The sequence below is a fragment of the Anopheles cruzii genome, chromosome 2 (genome assembly GCF_943734635.1).
Source record: "Anopheles cruzii chromosome 2, idAnoCruzAS_RS32_06, whole genome shotgun sequence".
Taxonomy (NCBI): domain Eukaryota; kingdom Metazoa; phylum Arthropoda; class Insecta; order Diptera; family Culicidae; genus Anopheles; species Anopheles cruzii.
In genome coordinates, this window is record NC_069144.1 from 43,555,754 (window position 1) to 43,569,441 (window position 13,688).

Sequence of the window (13,688 nt, forward strand, 5' to 3'; positions counted from 1 at the left end):
AAGGAACTCGACCAATAAAGTGTGGCACGTGACCGGTCCGGTATGTTACGCTTCATTTGAAATATATGCACGGAATTTGCAGAATCTTTTCCAAATGTCCTTGTGTCGGTTCGCTTTTTAGTTGCCTCATTAGCCGATACCGTCGGCCCGCATTTACGGAATGCGTCGATCCTGCGTCGGTCGTGCGACATAGAAAAGAAAAATGTGTAACAATTTGTTAATAACGGATCAAGATTATCTATTCGATCAATGCGATCGCGTTACATAAGCGCGGCACGGCGCGCTCAGAGCTTATCAGAGGGACCACGCCTGGCACACGCGGCACCGCGACTTATCTTCCTAAGTCCGATCTCGTGGCCGGTGCCGATAAATTAATTATCAAGCGCGATTGTTGATGCAGACGGCACCGGAAATGTAGTCGCGCAACGCAGCTGTCGGACCGGACCGGCGCCCACCAGGACCGGGTGTCATAAAGCGTTGCTTTCTCATCCGTTACCACCGTTGACGCTTGACGCTTCCAGTGGCTTAGGGGCTAAAGATGCGCGATGCGGCCTACGTTGAGTTCGAACATTTCGGCAGGTGTCCAACTGTAGGAAGATTTGTAAAAAAATGAATTATTGCCCAGCTTATAAATCACACTTGGCAGTCATAAATATGTTTTTTCTTTTGCAGATTTTTGTCTTTTGGTGTGAAAAAAGTGGTCGAAACACGACACGACATTTGACGTTTATTGGGCAGCGCCATCTTTGATCCCAGGAGGCCCGGTGGTGAAACGTACACCCGCCTTTTTCGCATGCATGGTGTGCCGCCGAAAAAACCGCAGGCGACTGCGATTTGACTTTGATTGCTACCTTGAATGTTCAATGTCTACTGTTTCATCTCTAATGGAAAACCGTCCAGACCCAGGCCCGACCCTCTACGGCGTAGACTCGCGCCATGCGACGAGGTCTGTAACGAATGGAGCGGCACTCGTTTTTTGTTGTGTGTCTTTTAAGGCCAGTGATGAAAGTTTGGCTGGGTGGCTGGTTGGTGCCCGCCATGACCAGCGCAATTTTTCGATGTTCCAATTTCAAGGCGACTAGAAAGAGTCGAAGACGAGGCGCTCGTCAAATGTGAGGACGACCCATTAACGAGAGCCGATCACCAAGTTCACGTTCTAGTTCGTTTCAGGGGGGTTCCTTTTGTTTTAAGGAGGTTTTATAATTTCAGGATTCGTTTTCAACTGGCTTTGCACAGAGAACACTCAGCGATTGCACTGCTAAATTGCGACATGATGACGAAAACCCGATTACGTGGCTGATTGCAGGCGATTTGCATGAGCAGTTGAAAAATGGCGTGTGGGGTTTGTCGGCGTCGGTATAGTGTTTAACAGAACCAAACCAATCTCTTATCACCCACCCCACACCCTGAAACCCGGGGACCGGGTGACAGATTGATCACAGAGGTTTCTCGTAAAAGGTGTCAAACAAGGAGTACGACTTTGTTGTACCGTGAAAAAATGGGTCATAACGCTGACAAATTCCCCAGTAGCGGCCAGTTTGACGCCATTGGGTAAGGCCGCCTCCGCCATCGCTGCCTACTGCTGCGAAAGCACCCCGCAAAACATCAACCGATTCGCGAATGGGCACTGCACTTGAAGTACTCTTTTTTCGAAAACACGGCTCGGCTCGTGGGCAAGGTGGGTCAGTTCGGTACAGTGACTGCCCGTGCTCGATTAGCGTAACGCAAGAGAAGAGAAGGAAAAACATCGCCCGCGCCAGCAGCAGCGTATGTTGGGCATGGGCACGAAATAAAAGAGGCAGCAGCGGGTTTTGTTTGATGGCCACTGGGCCACACTCGTCTCGGCTTGGCTGGCTGGCTTGTCTTGGCTTGATGTCATTTTCCCTGCGATGGACCTCGATGCTTGGGAGGCGAGGGGGTGGTGGAAAAACATACAAACCTACATACACGTGCACGTGCATGTGACACCACCCCCGGGAAAGGGGTTTCGTGGAGGCTCGGTCCACGGTGCTGGGCCGAAGGACCGAAGGTTGCCTCAGCGGCGTTCGGACTGCGCTGGCCACGGCTCCGTTGGGCAAGGGCTGTTCCGCGTTATGGATCAATCGTAAAAAAAGCCTTAATTGCTGCATCGGTCGTAGGCTGATTGATCGCTTTATTGGCCACGAACCGGTGAGGTTGGCGCTTTTGACGGTTCCCTAAACAGATGTCACTTTAATAAGTGTTTATTAGGTGCTTACATAATGTTGGGCGGGTATTTGAACATTTTCAGCTGCAGCGAAGATTGGAGTCAGCTGCAGCCTGCAGTGTTGGCTAAGTTTAGCTTTTCACAAGTGGAAGAAATAGGAAAATGAGCGATCGAGCAGACAAACTGAGCCGCATGGACCCTCAGTTTTTACATCCAATTAGGCAACTTCGTTTCGTCATTTTGTCTTAATTATTATTCACGAGTCTCACTTTGAGACCTTTCAGCAGACTAAAACAAGAAACGTTTTCTAATGCTCTGTAGAAATGTAACCCGCTTCGATGCAGGATGCATTTTTCATTTTCATCATTTCATTCATTTTCCAATGTACATTGTAGACCCGCTTGGTCTTCGCGTGGTCGTTTGGCCCTAGTTTCTCTGCCGCTAGCCGCTGGTCGTGGCTGCACAAGCCAGGCATTAATTTAATTCGCGGAAATAATCGTGCACAGCGTGTGCCTGACGGCGTGTGCCGCCTGGCTACTGTGTCGGCCCACCTGTGCCCGCATCAGACGACGCTGCTGACCCACTTCTGAGCGGGGCACATGCTCCACTAAAAATATGGAGCCTTCGGGCCGATTGCATCAAAGGCTGAACGAGCTGCTGAAAGTGAAGAAAATTTTGTTGAACTTGAATTCGATGCTGTGCCGCTGAGGCTGAGGGTGCTATTAGTTTTCCTTTCATTCATCCACCCCCCGCGGGGCGCGTTTTTCTTCACGTTTCATCCACCTCCGTGGCTATTATGCGGTGGCTCTATGCTCGAACCGACACTCGCGTGCTTCGACTACCGACTCTCGGCCCGGCCCTGTTGCTGGATGATGGCACTGCGCGACTCGCGTTGTATGCTGCCTTGTTTGTGACTAATGAGAGTGAGAGTTTTTCTCCGCGACGCCGATCCTTGACTCGAACGTTTTGCTTCGATCAAACGGCACTCGGCTTGGCATATTGTTTCCCCGAAGATGAACAACAATAAAACCGGACCGGCACGGCATGGAGACGCTCGACATCGATTACCCCAATCGAACGGGTGGTTGCATAATGGCTCATTCCAATACTCGCGTTACAATACGCGATCGATTATGAGATAACCATCCCGATCCCGGTGGCCATCTGCGGGCGGCACACTGTGTTGGCAGTCGCGACTGTTTGTAACAAAAAACAACTCACCAAATGCTTTTTACTTACAGTACAAGAATATTCGCAGCAATTTTTCAAATTGTTTAAAGTGCCGCAAAGTATCGTGGCCAACGTTCTAAGACCCAGAACGCGTTTAAATTTGATTTAAACGTACGAATACTAACTTTTATTCGTATACTAATTCGTTGAGCTTTGCTTCCACAAAGCTCAAAGCTCAGCTTGCAAAAGCTGTCAACAGAAGATCGTGCCATAAATTCTCTCAATTGTTTCCATAAAATCCAAAGGCCGTTTGAATCACATACATTTAGGCGCTATTGATCGTAAGCTGCAATATTTTCCACAAAACCCCAATCGTGAGTATTCGGGAGACTATTGCCATCGATCGGTTTCGTTTTGCTTTTGCCTTATTTCGTCGGTCATCCCTCGTTGATTGGCGGTTGATTGAACTCTGCGTAAAAAATTGGCAATTGGCTTGCCCTTGAACTTAATTCTGCTTGATCACGAACGGGTGGACGTTGCCCAGCGATGATTGAAACTAAATTTAATCATCCTTTTAAATGAGACGATCTGCGGCATTATGCTGATCATATTTTCGTTTTATTTTTCTTGTGCCTATGAACCTGAAGACCTTCAACCAATTTTCAACCCATCACTGTACGAGATGCGATTAACTAAGAAACGAAAGATGCTGCTTTAGTCATGAAATGGGCGACAGTTGGATGAATTTGGAAAACAATCCCCATCGTTTGATTATCTATAATTTATTAGCAACATTCTGCACAAATCAACTAAATCCAATTCATTATGCGCAACACTATGCTATACGAAAACATTTAATAAAATTCGGCTAACAACACCCTAAACAAACAAACAATAATCTTATCACCTAGCAATGGTCACGAAATAACCTGGCATCGATGGGTAACGACTCCGCGGTATCAGCTGCTTAAGAAAGGTACGGTTCTACGATTTATGGTTTCCTTGCACAAACGCCACTGGCTTCGTGTACCATAACGGTGCTGGTGGTGGCACCTTCCTCCCCGCACTGTGTATACTGTACTGCTGGGAGCTTCCTGTAGCATAAATAAAATGGAATGGAAATACAACATGAGCATTAAGGTTGGTCGCCCTGAGATCATCGCTTACCGGGGGCCGTTGTTTTGATGATCGTCCGGAAGCCACTGTCGCCCTCGACCTCGTAGTGAACTGTTCGGACGAATCCCCCCGGCTCGAGGACACCGTAACCACCGTGAACGTAGTCACCCTTTCGATTCTCCCAGTGATCCAACGACACGCCGGTCGGTGGATGATCGATGTAGTACCGGAAGGAGTAGTCGATCTGCCGTGAAGAAAAACACCGAGCATCAGAAAGACATTTTTCTAAATACACGTCAATTTTCGTCAAATAATCACTAGAAACCTGCACGCGATGCGGTTTGCTTTAAAAGGCTTCTCAATTTCCTAATTGAAACATAATTGCAGCGCTCAGCAGCACGCAGCGCTCGGTCTGAACTCGAACCCGGGCCCGGGCCGATCGAGATAGAGACGAGAAAAAAATCCAAAACACGCAAATTGGCCAACCAGCGCGGCCGCGGGCATATTCTTGACCGCATACACGGTCGTCTCTGATGCTGCTGCTCAGTGCAACGGTGCATTACGCTGCAGGCGCTGCTCCGTGGAGTCGTGCCGTGAAGTACCGACGGACGGACAGTACCGACCGATACACTTTCGCTAATTGAAAGTAATTTAAGTGTCGTAAATTCTTTTTCTGAAAAGTTCACCGCACCGTCCACGGTGGCCAGGGCAGCAGCATGGGCTGGGACCCGGTTTTCCTCGGTGTTTGATTTATTGCCCAAATGATAGTGGAAAACAGCGCCCCGGCCCGAGTCCGCCGTCGGTTGCAACCGCAAGGGGCTAGCACGAGGAAAATAGCTTACCCCATAGTGCAACATTAAACTTGTTAACTAAAATTCGTTGCACTACTATCTACACTTACCTCGGCTTTCTGCTGATAGTTCGATACGAATTCGACCAAATGTTCGCCGGCGGTCGAAAGAACCAACAGCGACCCAATGAGGCCCGCACCGACCAGAAACAGGTTCATCTGAAATTAAAACAAACGGCTTCACAGTAGTTACGCCATTTGATCGATGGTGTCCAGTTCCTGTTGATCTTTAGATTCTGGATACCGAGCAGGGATCCCATACTTTTATCACCGTGTCGCACACTCCACTCCACGATCGCTCTCCATTGTCGATTGTGGAGCCGAAAGCAAATAAAACATCTGCGGCTGAAAAATGGCAGGCTTCCTGCCGAAATGCCACGCCGAGTCCCTCCCTTGTCCCGTTCGTCCGGTTCGTCGCTTGTGTATCGTTAAAGTTCAAAGCCTCTGGTCGGACTCATGTGTCATTTACCTTTACTGTGGGGGCCTTTTGCCTGTTTTGCGTCCGGCCCGAGGCCGTTTGCGTGGTGTTGCCGTTCACTTGCTCCTGAATTTAAGCACCTGACCTTGATATTTGCGCCGTACGCGTGAAGCGCTGTCCTTTTTGTGCTGGTTTGGATAAACATCTTATTTTGCTTACGGCCCCGTACGCGTCGCGTATGACATCCGAGAAGGAAGAACCCGGCGCTGGAAGCCGTAACAATTGCTATTTTACTGTAATTGGCGGGCCAGGGGCTGTCAATGTTGCCCAGAAGCAACTCTCCTACATATTTCGAGCAGCGATCGACCGATTGTGGTGTCCGTGGATCAGATCGGCCCTGGTCCTGTGTTGTGTGTTGTCTTTCCTCGATCGGCGTGGGCCGACCGTAAATGGATGTGACATTTCGAAATTAAAACTATTTGAATCGGCTCCACGAAATGAAATTTCATCAAGAACTTGTTTTGATTGATCCGCTCGACAAAGTTCAGAGCGTCAGTGCTAGGAGCCGTTTGAAAAATCCCCACGAAAATGATTCATCAAACTTAAGCCTTTCCGATGATTTATCGTGGAGCAATCGTTTCTAAAGCTCTCCCAACTAATAGTAAAACGATTGCCAATAAGAAACCTCCGGAACCGCAGGAATGCTGCTAATGAGTCGTGAGTTCCTTCTTACGGTGGCGTGAATCAGGGTTATTGTCTTTGGGTCGGCGATACTTCGGCAGCCACCCTTATTTTATTGTTTTACTGTACCCATAATAACATTAAGGCGGAATTGAAACGCGCCAGAACCAACCCTGTTTCCACTACAATGCATTTATGCGTCACTCGCCTTGGGCAGAGTGGTTATTAGCACCTTAACTCAGCACCGCGGTTCGATGATCTACCCTCGATCGCCGGCCACTAAAGCGCGCGCTTCAGCACGATCATCATCACGATTGGCATCTTCACGTTCCACGGGAAACCAATCATCCTTTCAAACAGTTCGCGATCCACCCCATTCGTGCACTCTCAAGATCACGATCAAAGTCGCTTCTGACGATGCGCTATACTGGAACCGCAGCCCAAATCCGCGGAGGGTTCCTCGGTGTTCCTCAATTATAAATGTAAGGAAACGTGGATCGGGCGCTTGTTAGGAAGTCGAGCATCGTTAGGTGGTGTCAACGTGCGGCCATTGACAGCGACGACCGACGCTGACATTGATGAACGTCTTCGTTACTTCGTTCGGCACGAGCGGTCGGTTGCCTCTCCGCAGCCCATCTTAAAACGGTGCCCCATCGGCATCACTTCAAGTGGCGATTTGTTTATTTTTTTTTTCCCGCTGGTTTCGTCACGCGAGATGTCGTCCAGCGATCGCGATCACGGCGTTTTCATGAACTTGGCATTGGTGAGCCGCTTTGGTGACCATTGCTGTCATGTGCGAACTACAATAAGCTGTCCAAGGTCACGTTCGCCGGTGCGGACGGTGGTCCCCAGGCCAACATGTTATTGGCACTGTGTTTCGTATGAACCTGGTCCGAACGATCGATGGACCCCGAAGTCCCCGACCGGAACATCTCGCAGGTCTTGGCGTGCGATGCGATCGCTAGACCGATACGGGCGGGCGTTTGTTCAATTTATCGCCATCTGCCACCGAGATCCGTGGCCATTATTGTGAACCGCCACAGTTTTCAGTATTGTTCATTCTTATGCAAATCAGGTTATGATGGACCGATTTTTATGAGCGATCGTTGATTTGGTTCGGCGCCATATTCCCTCGATCCCATTTTGCGCCGCTTTTCGAGTCAAGGACCACAGCAGCAGCAGCAGCAGCAAATGTCACACCCCCTTGGCCGCGCGTGTGTGACGCACGGTGGTAGATAGAAATCTTTAAATTTAAAACACTGACGCTGACGATGATCGCATGGAAGTCATATTTGGACCGGGGGGGGGAAACCGAGTAACGAACCGAGAGACATCCGTTTCAGAAATTAAATTGAATTTTCTACGGCCACGCAGCTTGTGTCGCAGGTCGGTCGGAGTGCGAAGTTGTTGCGGAAACCGCGGGCCGCGTAGGGTGCTCATGCAGTTTCGGGCTTCGTAACGATCGGCGATTAACTTATGCAATCAAAAATGCGGCGACCTTGGAATCTTGATTTCTGGATTACGCTGGAACTAGTTGTCCGACGGAAGGGCAGCCCAAAGGCCGAAATAATTCTTACGACTTTTAAGACTTTTGATAGCATCGGATTAAATGATTGAATTTCAGAGTCCCAGAGTCGGATACTGAACACGTTGCCAATCGTACGATCATTCGCGCGTTGGCTGCGACAATGCACTGATGATTTTATAAAAATCCAGGCTTTCCAATTCACACGTGCAATGAGGTAATGCTAGTGTCACTATCTTGCCATCAATCATTGATTGGTGTTCAGCGTGGCTTCGGCATCGTAACGTTTCATCATCACCACGGACCGACCGGGGGCGATTGGCGCCGCCGACCGATTTCACGGAGAACTTCTTGGTGGCCCCGGGCCAGGTGCCGTACCGCACGAGATCCGAGTGAGCCAAGAGGGGCCAAAAGGTTCACGCGATAAACATCGCACAGACACCCGTTATGTAGGGGGCCGACCTATATGGGCGCGTCAGCGTCCTTTCGGGTGGCAGCATACGCAACCGTCACCCAGCCATCGCCCAGCCACCGGCCACCGAGTTCATGAACTCTTTTCACGCCTCTAGCCTTAAATTCCGATTCAAAGTAGCAAAAGCCGTCGCTTCGCCGAGCGACCGGTCCGAGGCGATGATCTCAAATGTTAATTACTTTCCGGTGGGCCCTGCGCCTGTGAACCAGCCCATCCGTGGCGCGTTTTGTATCGGTTCGTGGTCATCATCATCTTTGGCCCACCGCCACCGTGAACCAAGGCCATCGCCCATGGTTGGGCTACGGTTTTCTTAACGTTAAACGCACGGCGTTGCTTTATGAGTTAGTGAAGTGAAACTCCGCCGGACGCCGCCAGATATGCTAAAAGTAATTGATTCTCCTGAAATAAGTAAAGAAGGGGACACTTTGTGTAAGTTGCTAGGGATCCAAAGGACACCAATAGGGTTTCCAGTCTAATTTGCTGTCGGCATTCCCTAAAAAGTTGTAGTTCTGACGAAATAATGCCACAACAATCTCTGTAACCTTTTGACCGACGATCAGCATATTATGGTGCACGTAATTAGTAATTAATTTGGACATCAAGGACGTCGACTCGATGTCAGGGTCTCGTCGGTGCCAAAAGGCCATAAGCCTATAGGTAACTGTGGTTGAAAATTTCGTTTGGATCTTCACTCTTTGGGAAGATGTGAAGAGACATTTCGCATTTCGAATCGATTCGATTTGAAATAAACAATTTTGTCCTTTAGTCAAACGTTTATGGTAGGAATCGCATTAAAACACAAAAAAGTAAATAAACAGAATGATTCTGCGCAGAGGAAGTGGTGCCCTGTGCGCAATCGCATACATTAAAAAGAGGTTTACCGTCGAATCGCGCTTAAAGTTTCTGCTGTGACTCGTGAGCTTCACTTTAAACCACCTTAAGCGGTGGCGACATTTACCAACACACAGTAAAATAATAAATAAACCTAGCGCCACGATGAAAGGGAAATGATATTTATTAGTATGCAAATTAAGGCACTAATTGAAGCACGAAGCACGAGGATCACATCGATGTGTGGCAAAACATTCGCACATTCGCTTCGGAGCCCGTGAGACATGTTGGTCGACGTGAATGGACACCGATAGATTATCATTTAGATATACACAGAGCAAGGGGACACTCGAGTCCGTCGCTCGAGTACCCAAACCGGGAGGTAATCTCACAGACTTGGCACATCCCATACGAGATCATGGCGAGATATGGAAGATTTAGGTTGAGTCCATTTTCCGGCCGCAACCCATTTGGTTCTGTCGACGTGTGAAGCCATCAATATCGGGCTATCGGGCTGCGTTTCATCGCCTGCACGTGACTCGACCATTCGGTCGGGCATCTGGGGTGCCCACTAATGGCCAACGGGCGCTGTAGTTGGCCAGTAACCACAGCCATCGCCATCACCATCATCGTTCTAACCTTGCGGTCAATAAATTCGCCTTTATGGCTCGGTTATTAACAATTTATCAGCTCACTGGGCTTGCAGACGACGGGGGCCACTCACCACCCGTACTACGGTTGGGCTCCTAACTGGGAACTCGATTCGGATCAGCAGCCCAGCCATGGGTGTTGATAAGCGCACCCCTCGCACGCGACCTCGTGTTGCCAATCCGAGCGCCACGATGACATCAGACAACCGGAGCCGACTAGAACACCGAAAGGAACGCTCGTAAACTATCCTAACATCCCATAAACACGGCTGCGCCTGCGATCGAGTGGCAACACCTGCGCGGGTCAGTTGAGCTGACCCATGATTTAATGCTCATCTAGCCCAACACGATCGGTGGTGATAAGTGGCGGTGGGCCCCGAGGCCCAGGCCTTAGGGCGTCGCCTGCTATGATTAGTTGCCGTCGAAAAGGAGTAAAAAGGATATCGCACCAAAAACTCGGACCGGTTTTCGAGCACTAATTGGCCCAACTCGCGGGCGGTTGAGCCACACGAAATTAGTGTACTGTGGCAATGAATTATGTACTAGGCTGCTCATTAAATTCGTAGCCTCGATAACAGAGCTCTACGATACGATAACTGCTACGAGTGTAATTTTTTTTTGTCATATTGGTACACTATCCAAATGAACGTATGGAAAGTTTCATTTCAATCGGTCACTTACTTTTTTTTTTACAAGCCTTTTAGTATCGACAGTATTTTTGTCACGTCACAGTATTCCTTAGAGCTGCTATGACGTCATCATTTGATAAAAACCGCTTTCCGCGCAGGATTTTTTTAGGTTTGAAAACAGATGGAAGTCGCTAAGGGCCAAATCTGATGAATAGGGTGGATATTCCAACAATTTGAACTTTAACTCATGGATTTTTGCCATTTGTTGCACTGGGCGCATTGTTCCATTTTTAGCGAATGCGGCACCCATTTTGCAAAAAATTGTTAAGAACCCAAAACTTCAGTCAAAATACTGGTTATACTGCTCAATGAGATGGCTAGGCCTTATATTAAATCTCTTTCAGTGGTTCGACGATTTTCGAAAACGATATCCTGTATTTTTTCTACGATTTGAGGTGTTGTGCCTTTTTTTCACGTTTTTGACATGGTTCGTCTTAAAGGCTACTACGACCATGTTTAAACTCAGACAACCCTCTTTTAACCCCCTAATTAAAGGTGAAGAGTCCTTATACACTTTTAATATTCGTTCATAATTTTCCTTGGCTTTTAAACCTTCCAAAAATAAAAATTAAATCATTGCACATACTTGATTTTTTCCATTGTAAAACATACTGTGACATGTCGATACTAAATGGCTTGTGAAAAAAAAATTAAGTGACCGATTGAAATGAAACTTCACATACGTTCATTTGAAGAGTGTACCAATATTACAAAAAAAAATCAGGCTCGTAGCAGCGCCCTTTCTTGTCGAGGCTCCGAATTTAATGAGCAGCCTAGTATGCTTTGTAGCCATTTTGTATACTTTGTTGCAGCCATCGCACGACAGCGGTGGGAACGACGCTCTTGCGCAATCCGGCAAAAAAGCCCAAATAAGTACACAGAAGATCCCTAAATGGTACTTCCGAAAATGGTAATTCGGTGAGCCGTGTCAACGAAGACGTGTTGAGCCTTTCAAGGTTGCACGATGGCACTGACATTGACCAGGTGGCAAAACACCGTTCCACTTGGCACCCAGGCGCTACCGTGATGCACCGTGATCGGGTGCACCGATAAAAAAATAAAATAAAAATAGCAATCAGTGGGGATCTCTTTGGGGATCACAGGAAACACTTCCCACTGTGCGCCGTCATGGGTGATCGATGCCGTTTACGGTTCGATGGCAACCGGATTTCATGGTCCGAGCTCCGAGCGGACAAATTGCGGACACACCATCACCGGATCGATCAGATCAGAGTCGAGAGACCGATTAAGGGTAAAATTCGCCCGCCCGGTCAGTTCTCAGCCCCGGCCGATTGTAAATCGGACAAAAGTAATCCTCCGATTGCGCCACGGACCATTAGTTCGCCAGTCCAACCAACCCGGACCCGGCGCTTATCTCACTGATTAATGATCCCTAAAACGAGGTGATTTCCATTACCACCAGCCAAGATGCTCCACGATTTCCCGCTAATTGATTATGCGATCGAACCATTTTCCACCGAATTCACACCGGCCAGCGGCCAAGGGGAAAATCATCTGACGATCTGATGGTCACCCCACCCGGCGAACCACTTTAAATTCGCAACAAATGACCGGCGATGAAAATGCGGATAGGAAACGACGGATTTTCCCATCGCGCGACTCTCGATCTTCAGCTTGAGTTAAGCCTGGGCTGACTGATTTGCCGATTTTCGCAATCTCACCCGAGCTCGAATCACTTCATCATCGGCAACCTTTCGCTCTCTCTCTCTCTCTCTCTCTGTCTCTCATCAAAACGATGGGTGATTAATCATGCGGCACAGCAGCTTTCCAGACGGACTCGCAGGCACCTCAGACACGGATTCGCTTGGTCGCTTACCTTTCGCCTGGTGACAAGAACTTTGGAACCGACGAGAAAGGATCGGCTTCACACTACACACCGCGCAATCAGGCGGGCACTCTGTTCACTGGAACGTGACTCGCCTCGGCCTGGTGGGGGGTGGCCACTAGAACTGCATCGGGGGTAACCGTCCCTCGCGGTTGCGGCCACTAATTGAGTTTTTCTTCAACAGTACGACACCCGCCAAGGGGTCCACCGTTTTGCGATAGCGCGCCCACCGGTCAGTGGCCAGCTTGTGGCCCAGCAGCTTGTGGCCGCAGCTGAAAGAACCGAACGCCACCGAGCGAACCGAGAACCGTGATGAGGCAACGCGGCAGGAGTACGCGACGATCGATCGCTCGATCGATTGATGCGCGGATGACGAAACTCTGAGGGCTCCGTCGTCTGGAACGGCACTACTCTCGGAAATTAGGTTTCCGACGCGACGCGCCCGCTCAGGAGACGCTCGCGAGCGCGCGCGAGGTGGTGGTGGTGATGGTCCTCCGCATAGGACGACCCGTAGCCGCACGGTGGTGGCCTTAGGAACCGAACCGCGCGTTGGAGTGAGTGAACGGCGGTTCCGCGCCTAATAGCCGTGGCGCCGGCTTGGAGTGGCAATCAGCTTCCCCCGCGGCGTGGCGCGGCGCGGCGTGGCGCAGCGCGGCGGCCAGAATGAGTTCCACAGGGCCACGCAAGGCTCCACAGTGCGCCTCGCGCCTTTTTATTCATCACGCTCACCTCAGTGCGATGTACATAAAATATGAGATAATATCTGCCCGAAGATGAGCACAGCACGGCGGGGCTGACGGGGCGGCGGGTGGTGGGCACATGCTGACGAGGGGGCACAACACCGTTTCACTGGCGGCGCTCACAATGAAGTAATCAACCCGACGGTGGTGGTGGAGTTGAACCGACGTAGCCGCGAGGTCGTCGAAGGACTTCACCGCTAAAGGGTATGGGTTGTGCGGATCGATCGTTTTACCTTCCATTCGGCCCAGCAGCAGTAGGAGTAGCAGTGGGCAGCCCACGAACAGATGTTTTCTGTTCGCAGAAAGCTGCCCTAGCTGGGCTGGTTCAAAGATCCCAAAAAAGATTCACTTTTATTGGGTAAAGGTGAGGTGCGCAAGCATAATTGCGCCGCGTCAAGTCAAGGATGGGGCTGCGCACCTGCGTACGGGCCGCGGGTTGAATGTCAGAGACCAGCACTTGCCTTCCACGTTACTTTGTGTGATTTTACATAATCATATTAAAATGTGTAATGTTT

At 49.5% G+C, this 13,688-nt stretch overlaps 1 protein-coding gene across 1 annotated transcript; it reads right to left on the reverse strand.

Moving 5' to 3' along the window:
* Positions 1-4,135: 4,135 nt before the first annotated feature.
* On the reverse strand, positions 4,136-12,824 carry LOC128277563 (cuticle protein 7). The gene is made up of 4 exons (XM_053016039.1): positions 12,425-12,824; positions 5,373-5,480; positions 4,523-4,715; positions 4,136-4,449 (listed from the first exon to the last, which is right to left on the reverse strand). Exons 2-4 carry the CDS (start codon positions 5,478-5,480, stop codon positions 4,340-4,342), a joined length of 411 nt encoding a protein of 136 aa, XP_052871999.1. The 5' UTR covers positions 12,425-12,824; the 3' UTR covers positions 4,136-4,339.
* Between the last annotated feature and the right edge of the window lie 864 nt (positions 12,825-13,688).

Excerpts from the sequence above, each read along its gene's own strand:
- LOC128277563 (XM_053016039.1), bottom strand. The coding sequence starts at position 5,480 with ATGAACCTGTTTCTGGTCGGTGCGGGCCTCATTGGGTCGCTGTTGGTT. Across the intron at positions 4,716-5,372 it reads ACTATCAGCAGAAAGCCGAG|ATCGACTACTCCTTCCGGTA; the intron begins GTAAGTGTAGAT and ends TCTTCACGGCAG. Across the intron at positions 4,450-4,522 it reads CATCAAAACAACGGCCCCCG|GAAGCTCCCAGCAGTACAGT; the intron begins GTAAGCGATGAT and ends TTTATGCTACAG.